Genomic DNA, 12787 nt, shown 5'->3' with positions numbered 1-12787 from the left:
ATGTATTTTTTATTTTCAGAAATCTTGTTTTTTCATTGTTTTTTGAGTTATCATTACTTAATCAAAACAACCCAACTGCAGTTTTATTGATACTACTTGCAATGCACATTTAACATTATGCAAGTTAACTCTTTATATTTCAAATATTGTCTTACAAGTACAAGAACTCTCTAACAGTTATGAAAAAACATGTGTTTGGAAAGAACAATAATGTCTGAAGAATTTACACGTAAAAAAAGGACAAAGCTAAATGTATAAATTAAAAATGAATGTATTCTGGGTTGTTTTAATATAGGGTTAGCTCAAATATGTACATTTTTTGGGTTACAGTAATTTAACCCAACGGTTGGGTTTGTCCCCCTTTTAACCCAAGCATGGGTTAAAAATAACCATGTGTTCTTTATAGTGTAGAGTATGAGTAATTTATTAGTTTTCTTAGAAGGTCTGATTTACAAATTCATATTAACCTATTTCACTCTATAACTCTGCTGTTATTTTTAACCCATGGTTGGGTAATAAATTAACCAAGGCTGTTTCAACCCAAAATGCTATGTTGTCTAACCCAGTGACTGATTCTGTCCAGCATCACACTTTGAAGCAGCTCAGCATTTTTAGTCTATGTTAATACAGAAACATGATCAATGTTCATTAAGGCCGTAAATTGTAAGTACCTGCATACACCACTATCCCAGCAGCCTCATCTGTATTTCTCACCATGCACCCGCGCAGCAGAAGACTATCTATGCAAAAGCCCGTTCTCTTCTTATCAGGTCTCTCCCTGTGACATCAAACACATCATCTCCCTCAGTCATCCAGACTAATTACCTCAGCATGTGTCACGTGAGCAACTCGTCTTTGAGGAATGGAGTGGGATAAGGACTTTATAATACTTGGGAACATCAGAATCATCTCTCAACTGTGCGATAACCTAGTTAATATGGCTGCGACAGGACAAAAATGAGACTAAATCTGGTTTTCAGCCTCTTCCGTGCCTTGGCAGTGCAGGGGAAATTTGTGACAGTGACTTAAACAGTTTCTCCTTGTTAGTGGGTGACAAATGTGGCAGGCAAACAAATTCTGTTTCATGTTATGGATCTTAGAAAAGAATGAAGGTGCGGTGTATCGTGGTTAATCGCGCATGAAATTGTGTGTTTGTGATATTGAGATACTCACAAGTAACCTTTGAACAGGTTGAGGTTGTTGTGTGGGTTTTCACACACTACAGTACTGTCAAATGTTTGGGGTTGAAATGGTGCACCCTGCAAACACAAACAAAATGCAAGGTTTAGTCATTTCTAGTCACTTGTTTTGAAGTGGAGCAAACAGATCAGCTATGAAGAGGTAGATAACACAGGTCTAATAGCATGTCAACACCATATGTAAAGTGTAATTTATAAAATAAACATTTTTAATAATATATAATCTATTGTAGCTCGTGGTATTTCCGTTGCTGCTGCTACAAATTCTACACAACATGCAAAGATACATTTTCAAATGTTGTGCGACAATGAATCATGTGAATCATGTGGTCAAACATGGTGTTTTGTGTGGTCATTAGATTTGTATGCGAAGTACAGTACAGTATATGCACAGTACAGTTTATGGTAGTTGTTATTTGTCAAATAGACAACCACACTCAATCGGTTTCATTGTTCTGACTATTACAGGAAATTTGATCTTGCACAAACATTACTTAATAAACAACGAAGAGGTACAGTGTGTGTTATAAATCTTAAAACCTGATTAAGTTAATAAAAGAGTAAGAAGAAATATCATTCAGAAATAAAGATATAAAACATGGAAAATGAAATACTGTATGCACTGTATCAAACTTTTTTCTAATGTAGTATATTTGACATCCAAAATAAGTAAATTTAATCTACTGTATGCATCCATTCTGTTAAAGATTTGACGGCCCATTTATTAAGGCCAGGCTGAGAAAATGGTTTTATAGCTATATATTTGTAAACGAATAACAGAGGAGCTTTATTTTGGATCTTCTCTTTTCTTACAGTCCAATAAAGAATTTCTTGCTGTACTTTTTTTCTTTTGTTTTCCAGTAAAAATGCATCTTAAATAAAGATGGAAAGTGCAGTACAATGTCTTGTTTTCCGAATATCATCCAGAATTATTCAAATTAAATTGTCAATGGGGTAAGAAAATTATGTTTACCAAATTAAGTTGAAATTCAAGCACGTTTTTTTTTTACCCCATTTGCGGAAATGTTTTCCTATTTCATTTACATTTATGCTTTTGGCAGACGCTTTTATCCAAAGGGACTTTGCAATATCCTTTACATTTATACTTAAGTGTCTGCAATCTCCTGTGTTCAAACCCACAACCTTGCGTTGTTAACACAATGCTCTACCACTGAGCTACAGGAAAGCTTTTGAGGATGAACCTACTTAATTTGGGATTTAATTTTTGATTTTTAAATGTTGGGTCAATTTGTCCCTCAAGTCCTGAAAATGTGTCTTTATTTAAGAAGTTTTAGACATTTGCACTAGAAAGAAATATTATTTTTGTAGTGTAAATGCAGTTACTTTCAAACTGGTATCAATATGATTTTAATAGATACTGTATATGAAGACAGTGACAGCTTGTTCATCACACAGTCTTCTTACACTAATGAAATCAATGTAATGTAAACAACTAAAAAGTATATAAAAAATATATTATTAAGTATATAAGTGTACATACACTGAAAACTAACAAATAACATGCTGTTAATTGTTTTACTTTAACGTGTGCTTGTGTTATATTTCTTAAATATAAATGCCAGTTTGTTTGATATTGTTATGTAATTCAATGGCATGCATTCATAAAGTGGCATTTTATTTAATGCCACTTTATTACTTATATTTTAGTTTTAATATTTACTTTTTAATCATTATTTGTTTGCAGATGCTCTTCTCCAAAGTTGAATCCCAAAAGTGCATTCAAGTTACACATTTTAGAAAGTTGTCAGTTCCCAAATCATTTTATTGCATGATTTACTAACTAAGTTACAGGATCATATTCTCCGCCATCATCCTCACCAGAGTAGAAAAGCCCGGCAACACCTTCCTCTGATTAAGGCTGGTCTCTCCGTCTAGGTTGGCTGTTTCCATGTGGCACACTCCATTAGGGTCTGACGTGTGCAGAAGCAGGATGTCAGCTGGGATGATCTGGTTAGAGAGCACTCTGACAAAATCTCCCACCCGAACGTCCTTCCATCTCCTCTCCACAAAGCACATCTGTTTCCTGGGAGAAGGTGAGAATTAATGTCTGCGGGGTGCAGGGTTTACCTTGTCTGTCTAGTACCTACATATAAATGCACAGGCACACTTGGAAACAGTGGATGTGGATAGGAATACACTAACATGCATGAAAAACTAAAAGTCTATGTATTAAAAAGTGAATGAATAAGTAGTAAGATGAAAAGAAACCGAGGACAGATTTGTCTATGACTAATGTAAGTTTTATCATATACTGTATATACATTGACAGATTATACTGTAAACTAGCTTTAAGCTGCGTACAATGTAAATGTTGTGTGTCAATGGCAATCGAATAAAACCATGAATGTGCATCTTTAAACTGGTATGTCTTAATGTCAGTTGTTAATGTTGGAATGCATTCTAGTCGAGTTTGAATGTCAGGTACGCAGTTCTACGTGCAGGACTGGCCCGGGAGGCTGACTGACAGTATTCGTCAAAATATCATTACCACACCTAACACACAAAGCACATGACAACATACTAAATAGAACCTTTGGTTGGACTCTTTAAATAGCTGTTACACAAATAGCAAGTTACACAAAGAAGATGAATTTTGACATTTACGGGCATGTTCTGATTGCAGAAAATAAAGACTGTTGAGATGTTATGCAATTTCTATTATTCTCAATAAATCTTGACGATTCTTATTTAATGCTAATAAGTATTCCATGAGAATCATTGAGATTCTAAAGCAGAAGTCTTTAAAAAAAGTATACATAGAATGAATTTTTATTCTAAATTTCATCACAGAACAATTGTACAGTAATGCTACTATGTTGTAAAAACATTTTTTTAGTTTAAGTTATATTGTTTGCATTTTTATTAACCAAACTTATTCATTTATTTATCCCTCGGGGCTATATTTGTCACAATGCAAAAATGTCTTTATTTACTTTAATCCAAACTATAACTAGGTCGTTGACAAATAAACCGTAAATGTGTCCTTTTATGAAAGCAAAAATATTCACATTTTTAAATGAGTAATATTCATAATATAAAACAATATATTATTAACAGTTTGTTTTAATTTTTATATATATCACACCACACGGATACATGTATGGTATATTTGTCACAACTCAAATTCTTTCTTTAAAGGTCCAGCGTGCAAGTTTTATTATCTATTGACAGAAATTCAATACAAGACAACTATGTCTTTCGAAGTGTACAAAACGACCTTACATTATGACATTATGAAGCGTTACGTTTTTTATTACCTTAGAATGAGCTATCTAAATACACCTCGGGTCCCCTGCGTGGAATTCACCATGTTGTTTCTACAGTAGGCCTAGCCCTAAACCGACAAACTGCTCTATAGAGCGTGTTTCCTAAATAGGTTATCTCCTAAGGCAAAGATGTTTAAACATAATGACATCTTATTCTGAACCCAGTCTCACAGCAGTTCGTGGCATAGACACGAAATTTTGAATCTATTCATTCGTGTTCATGGAAACGAATATCCAATTTTTTCGTGTCAGTGAACACAATATTTTTTGAATGTCACTCAGCCAGACTTTCAATACACAGACTGCGTGTGTATATACATTTATATATTTATAACTTGACATCGAAAGAAGCCGTACATATTTTAGGATATGGCTTACCAACACTTTGCTTCACACTAACCCTAAATCAAAGCTGCAAAGGCTAATTTTACTAAAAACACGAGTTTTATGAGGTGGCGAAACAATTTAAATTACTATTTTATCTTGTTGACATGTTTCACCTTTGTTCCTACTTATGGCCTTAATTCATTTACAATATTTCCCATTGTCAACTAAATGATTCCTATAAAAGCTTTTCATTATGCTTACCAACAAGAATTTCCAAGATAGCGCCTAGTGATGACAATTCTTTCTAGGTTTTGATGTGTTTTAGCATTGAAATGGCTGACAAAAGAGTATTGCTTCCCACCATCAGACAAGAATAATGCCATTTTCTTTTTTGCCAAGTAGGCACTTTTCTCAATGAAGTGTCTGATGTCTTTTTCAGATAGTGGTTTGAGATAAATCTCGCGAGCAGTGCTCCTCCAGAAGGACTCGACTATATGCGTTCTGTGATTAGCGAGACGTCTATTTCTGGCGTTTATCTGTCAGTCAAAATGTGCGAGTGTGAAAAAATGATGATGTGAGAGACAAACACCTGCTCTTGAATCTCTTCACAGCATTCGGCTGCACGCTGAATTCAAGTCATTCTGTGACGTCCACGTCCGTCTGTTAAAGTGAAAAGCGGCGGTGCCTTTTGCATTTGTTTGTGTAACATATGGACACGCGCAGCGGGAAGTTTAGCATTATAATGAATAATTATCAATCATAATCACCGGTCCTGATGTGGGAGAGGATGTACTCACTGAGTATCACTGAGCGTGTTCCTGCTTTACGAGAAAATCATCTGTAACATCTCAGTCATTCCAAAAAAGGAGTAGGCCTCAATGAAGAGCAAATGGAGAATTGCAAAAGACTCCTGAATGAGCATCCTGGACAGAATTTCCCTGTGGGTATTTTAAAGTGTTTTCAAAGAACATGAAGGAGTGCCAAAGCAGAAATAGCACCTTAGGTTTTATGCAGGAGCACTGACAGGGGATTGAAGTGAATGGCTCTCTTTTTGGATGACAGGCGCAAGAGCAGAATCAGATGAGTTGAACACGGTCAGCTTGACTCAACATCGAAGTGAGGCGTTAGCCCTGCATCCCATTCACATTTCTGTGACGCTAATGCATGCCACATCAGCAGGTGCATCGGAACAGAGAGAAAGTTTTGGGTGATACTGGGACCACCTCCTCTTTCCCAACAGAGCGGACCCACAAGTGATCACCTGGCTGCACTTCTGTTTGATAAAGTGTGGCATTGTTTATGACAGATGTATTTCCTAATGAAAGTTTGAGGGCAGCATGTTCCATCGCAAGGATGAAGATCTATAAATAACTGCTCGCTGCAATCCTTCTGACAATTCTTTCAGCATCCCTCCTCCACACCAACTGCCCCTTTTCTTTCCATACATATTGTATGTCTACTTGATTATAGACAGCGAGCCAAACCGTTCTACCGTTTACTAGGGTCTTTTTATTAGTTGTGCTTGCTAAGGTAAACATCTCCAAAACTACGGCTTAGTGTATTACAGATTAGGGATTTGAGTAAACCCTAAGCAGGCTATTAAACATTGTTGCACAACTTGTACTAGCGTTTGTACAACAAACAAGAATGAGACCCATATACTTGAATCGGAGGAAGAACCGGTGCACAATTTCATAGAATCTTGGGGATCTTTTAAAGGTGGTGTGTCATTTATTTAGAGAATCTATACATAATGTCTAAAGAGGTGTATAATAACCTTGAAGTGTTATGTTTTTTACCTTAGAATGAGCGTTAACACTTTATATTAGCCTACTGTTTCTTTTAGGAACTAATGCAGAACAAATGTTAGTGCTGCATTAACACTGTAAGTATTACTGATAACTAATAAGGAAGAAAGATGATCTAATCAGCAGGTAACAGCATCCAGATGTTTAAGGGAAGTAACAATTAGTTACTTATTACTTATTTAATAGTCACAAATAACAACTAAATGCTGTATGTCTCCTGCAGAACTATATAATAACTAAGACACATTTAAAACAAGTATCTATTTACTTATTAACAGCAGCTAAAATAATTATGTCAATAAACAAATTATATATAATCTTGATTGGTCGAATACTGCAAGCGTGTGACGTAAATGTAACGGCAAATGTTACCCTATTTGGAACATCAGGTTCCAAAGCAATTGTACTGACTGGTACAGCACCTTACTTGCGTATACAATTGGGCGGTCTTAATCAACTCATACCACAAACTGATGTAGATTCCTCGGGGTGTTGTTACACGAGGCGTTACAGGCAGGTCTGGGTAAGCATTCGCTTTTGGATAGAATGCATCTTTTGGTCCGACACTTTCATTTTTGCAATTTAACATGACTACTGTATGCATGGGCAACTTATAACTTACCAAAGACACATAAAACACATATTCACGCCATATGACCCCTTTAAGTAATTACTTATGAACCAGAACTAACAGATGTATTATAACAATTATAAAGTGAAAATCATGATAACCCGTTACAAAACAAGTTATTCTGGGGTATAGGAAACTAAAAATTTAAATCCCAAGTATTACCAAAAAATAAAACAATACTGTTAAAACTAAACCTACAAACCACACATACCTGAATATAGCTGACTTTTTATGGACACAATAGACTAGATACATTTTAATAAATACTAACAAAAACTTTACAGTTACAAAATAGTCAGAGTAGTCAATGCGATGCATGAAATTGGGAATGGTTTTATGGAAAGACTTAACATGACACAAAAAGTTTACTGTAAATCCTGGTTTCAGTTATAAGCTTCCAGTTGTCTCTGTGAATTACAGCGCCTGGTCTGCTTTCCTTTCTGTAGCTTTTATCTGTCTGACTATCTATCTATCTGTCTTAAGACAGTCACGATTTCATGTTGAATATATCAGTAAAGTAAACTGCACAACTTTTTTTTTTTTAATTTTAGAAGCATTCAAACAGAACACCCTTCAACTGTGACTTCCCCATATGGTGATGTCATGTCCATGCCCCTCCCCCTTAAAGTAACAGAAAAAAGTAAATTCTTCCCAAACGCTAAGTCTTCATCTTCCCACCCGGGACTTTCGATCGTTAATATGTCATATTCTTAAAATGGTTTTTTTTTTTTTAGTTTGAGCACCACTGCTCTAAACTGACAAACAGAGCGCGTGTCGTAAATATGTTATCTCCTTCTGCAAAGAAGCGAAAGTGTGAAGATCTTAGTTCTGTGTCACCGTAGAGCTTCAAAAGGGAGGGATGGAGTGAGCAAACCTCACCACTAGGTGCCGCTAAATTTCATTCAATGCATCTTTAACTTTACGCACCACAAAGCGACACTACACAAAATGCAAGCTGTAAAAAAATGTTAACTTTAGCAAACGCATGGCAATGCCCAGGCAATGCCCACAATCAGGGCAACAGGTTTTGCATGGGCAAGCACAAAGCTAGCTTGAATTTGAGAACAAACTACATATTTTCTCCAATATTCAACAACTGTGAAAATTCTCAGCAGGAGTGAATTAAACAGCCAACATGGAATAGGCATAAGCATTTCTTCTGCCCTGAGCTCTTTAAATGAAAGGGGGTTTTGAATGTGTGAACAATATCATAAAACTTTCTTCCTCTGGGGTGGAATAGGAACAAATCAATCATAACCGCTGGAGTAAAGCACAGGGGCTGATTCAATTCACCTATGCGAGGGAAACACACCTACATTAAAAGCATTAGCAATACAGTACAATGCAGAAGTGTGTGAAGTATTAGATTAGTGTAATGATTTTGTTGCTTTTAGACTGAAGATCCCCTCATGAAAGCAACGGAAAGAGGGTTTTGTATGACTGCTGGGAACAATTTGAAATTCGATAGCTTACTCGAGGGCATTAAAATATAGCATGATACTCTGTCATACAGAGAGGACGGTTCTTTTAAAGAAAGAGAATGAAACTAAGTGGTTGTAGGGCTCCTAACCAGGACCAACACTAAAACTAACCTTCCTGAACTTATAAAAGAATTCATTTCGGGTTTGTGGCATTCACTCAAAGGTTCTTAAAGTGATAGTTCACCCCAACATAAAAATTCTGACATCATTTACTCACCCTCTTGTCATTTTCAAACCTATATGACTCCTGAATATATGACTCCTATATAGGGTGAGTAAATAATGACAAAATTTTGAACGATCACTTTAAAAGAACCATTTCTTACTTTCTTACAAATTAGGGATCGGGGACTCCCGGGGGGGGGGGCAGAAAGTTGTTAGGGGTCCCTAGAAGATTTCAGAGAAAAAAGACAAATCAAAATTGTCCAATTGGCCAAGTCTACTGAACATTATACTTTTTCGCTACATGCATAGTCTCCAAAACTGTTTATTTGTATCTTTATAGTGAGTTTTTCTCACAGCAGTTCCTCTTTTCGCACTCAAGGTGAAAGCTGCTAAAATGCAAAAAACAATTGGATTGAAAATGTTTCTTCTTTTCTTTTCTTCCAAGTGTAGTCCAACTATTAACGTTTGGGAACAATATGTTGTCTTTATAATATCACTTACTATTAATCTACAAAGTATAAATGTTTCTTCATACTGAACATAATAATAATACTTCCATGACATGATGCATTGCTGACAGAAATATACAATTTAAAAGAAAACTTTGACAGTTTGCTACATTTAGAAACTTTGCATTCTGACAGTTTTCATGCATGAATTTATGACAACCTCAGTCAGGTTTTGTTGTAAAATGAGATTTTTAAAAGCACGTAAACCACTACGTGTGAAAGGGTTAATGTATTATATATGCAGTGCTGTAAATAGCCGATGGGGACCAAGCAGGGGGACATAAATTATATTTTTAAACCATACATACATGACATTTTACTGTATTTATGTACTGTATGACATTTGCATAGTATTTAGATGTTGTTTCGTGAAAAAAAGATTCTCAACATCGTGATGTGAAATTCTCACTCCCTGGATTCCGTCCTCCCCGAGTTCCCCCATTTCCAGCCCTGCTTATATACCAAAGCTGTCCAAAACTGAGACATGGCCGTAATAAAAACACAAACTCAGAATAATAAAATGGCAAAGAGCTTGTTTTTGTAACTTCCCCCAGGGGTATGACAAACACGTCAGAACAGCAAAAGTCAAGCTCTGAATCTGTTTGCGGACTGACCCGAGCAGATCTCTCAATCCCGTGCTGCCGGCCCACCTGGGCTCCCCGTTTGAAAACACTCCAGGAATCACAAAATGGAGCAGCAGCCTAGCTCAAAATAAAATGAAATAGAGTAACCATGGCAATAAGTGATGGATTTGGAATCTCTTTAGGAAATAAAAATATATCAGAGTGTACCTGTGACATCTCTTTCTATAACCCGTATCGAGTGTGGTGAATTACTCATTTTTCCCACCAGCTATTCAATCGTTCTAGAATAGATCTAAAGGACGTCTGTCTGTCTGTCCTCTGATTCAACACAATGATGAGGATCTCACCGAAATGCGCACAATGCGTTGGATGCAAGACATGGTGCAGCTCATCAAAACGAAGGAAAAAATCTCCCACACAAATTTTATTTCTAGGTCAAAAATTCCCAAGGGGTTTCGAAACACAGATGAAGTGAAACACAAATTCAAGCGAGCCTGCACGACAGAGACGCAAGCAGAGAGATGGGGGAGAGAGAGCGTGCGCACGAGCGAGGGAGGTAGAGAAGGGAAAAAAATCGGAAGAGAAAGAAGAGAGACGTTACTTAGTCATTGTACAGTCATCCATAACTTGACACATCCTGATTAATATAACCCTTTTAAAATTGTCCAGTATTCTGAACATTGAGAACTCATTGTGTGTTTACCTGCTGAATATAAAGCAAGGCATGTTGTTGAGCTGCTGGTCAGCTTGGTACCTCCGGAAGTCTTCCCAGCCATCCTTAACAGCGGTTAGTGCCAAGATAATACAAATGGGAATGAGAGCTACCCCTGGCTGGAACGCGTTCACCATCGGGACGAAGTTCAGGATAGCGAGGCCCATGAAATAAAGGTTGGCCATGCGGTGGAACTGCTCGAATAAGTTCATGGGAATGAAAGACCAAAGTCTGTATTTGTTGGTTTTAATGCTGTTGCCCTCATACTGGCGATTAGGCTGATCCCGTTTCTTCAGATCTTCAAACGGCAGGTTGGAGACCACCCTCCTGATGGGTCCTTCTGTGTCCTTGTGTCTCGCCCAGCCATGGCGAATGAGGGTCAGAGGGTCTGTCGAGGTCATAATATCTCAGCTCTAAAATCGAATAAAAAATCCTGCATGATCTGTTGCTTTAATATATATATCCAGATGTTTGAGGGGTACCGTATGCCCCTGGCATGGCTGATAAAAGTTTTAAGGAGCTTCCTGCACACTTCTCACATCACCTGTATGAGTGAGGCTAAAACTCAGAGGGAAATGAAAGAAAGGGATAGTGAGCATGAGAAAGAGAGAGAGAAAAGTGGGTTGAGACTACACCTGTCAAACTCCCCTGACCGCAAACACCTGTCTAAGCTGAAGGTATGTTGTCAGAGCAGAGCAGAGTATGTAGTCAAACTTGTTTCAGGCTTACGTCAGCATATCCTCTGTTCCTGTAAATAGGCCGGCATGTCTGAATTAAAAGGCAATAATAACAACAGCATACGGAGTTAACTGAAAGAGATCTAGATATTTTATCGTATAAAAAAATACAAAATCATACGGTCTGCTCAGACAGAACTTGTCAATCAGATGCAATCTTGATGTGGTTGGCTGCCAGGACATTACAGTTTCTAAGGTGTTTGTTCAATAGTGTCACTAAAAAATTCACACGTACTTTTAACCGGCAGGTGCGGGTGTAATTACCCACTTCACCTGCCGAGGTTATTTAAAGCCAAAATTATTTTTGCCGTGTTTGACACACGTGCTTCACAACCGGTCGAACAAAGACTGTTCTCCCGTAGCGTTTGAAACGCAGCCTCTCGTTCCCTATAAAACATTTAATGACATAAACAAAGACAAAAACCAACGTGAGCAACACGGGAACGTGAAAACAAAGACCAACAACAAATAAAGGAGACACTAGGGCTTAAATACACCGGGATAACAAAGAAACAATTAATTTTCACGTGTTAACTATCAAGAAAAACTACAAAAGACTACAAACATCGTACGCAAACAGGAAGTAACTTAAAAGTCCAAAATAACAGGGGAACACGGAACAGAGCAGAACAGATATATTATATAGCAATGTACAACTTACCTATTTGTTTTACATATACAACTAGGAAAAAAATATTACAAAATAACAACTGCAGAGTAACATTTTGTTGTACACAGATTGCTCTTGAGAAGAATATCAACAAGTATCAACCTAATCTTAGATGTTTCTTCTTAAGTTGCTTAGAAGAAATACTAATTAGGCAATTTTTAAAAACCACGAAGAGTATGGAGGTGTGAAATGAATGTAGACTGTAAAGACAAAATAATCTGGACACGCCTAAAATTGATGTGAAACGTTTGAGTTTTTATTGAAATCTTCAATAATATTGACTTTTTACTGCAGACATGGCAGATTTGAGCTTAAATTGTGTCATTGTTGAGATCTCTTCTACACCGCAAAAATATTACTTTGTTACTTGATCTTCTTTTCTTGTTTTCCAGTAAAAATGTATAAACATTCTTGAATCAAGAAGCATTTTCTTGATGAGCAAACTGAGCGTAGAAAAGTAAAAAAGTAAAAAAAATTTAAGTAAAAAATATGAAATTTCAGTGAATTTGTGCTTAAAACAAGCAAAAAAAATCTGCCAATGAGGTAAGAAAATATTCTTGAATTGAGTGACTAAGAAAAAGGTAAACCTTAATTCAAGATTATTTTTATTACCCCATTGGCAGATTTTTATGCTTGTTTAAGTAAAAAAATATGAAATTTTAGTAAATTTGTGCTTA

At 36.5% G+C, this 12787-nt stretch overlaps 1 protein-coding gene across 1 annotated transcript in view; it reads right to left on the bottom strand.

The window, feature by feature from the left end:
• Positions 1 to 11260, bottom strand: part of atp10b (ATPase phospholipid transporting 10B) — a 28418-nt gene extending 17158 nt beyond the window's left edge. Inside the window, exons 1-4 of the mRNA XM_056769742.1 lie at positions 10695 to 11260; positions 3039 to 3243; positions 1174 to 1259; positions 672 to 778 (exon numbers count right to left, since the gene is read on the bottom strand). Of these exons, the coding sequence (XP_056625720.1) occupies positions 672 to 778; positions 1174 to 1259; positions 3039 to 3243; positions 10695 to 11104 (808 nt within the window). The 5' untranslated portion in view covers positions 11105 to 11260. The remainder of the gene's footprint in view (positions 1 to 671; positions 779 to 1173; positions 1260 to 3038; positions 3244 to 10694) is intronic.
• Positions 11261 to 12787: the final 1527 nt, after the last annotated feature.

This window comes from Triplophysa dalaica, chromosome 16 (assembly GCF_015846415.1).
Source record: "Triplophysa dalaica isolate WHDGS20190420 chromosome 16, ASM1584641v1, whole genome shotgun sequence".
NCBI lineage: Eukaryota > Metazoa > Chordata > Actinopteri > Cypriniformes > Nemacheilidae > Triplophysa > Triplophysa dalaica.
The sequence above is the reverse complement of the archived record's forward strand: the minus strand, read 5'-3'. Positions and strand labels throughout refer to the sequence as shown.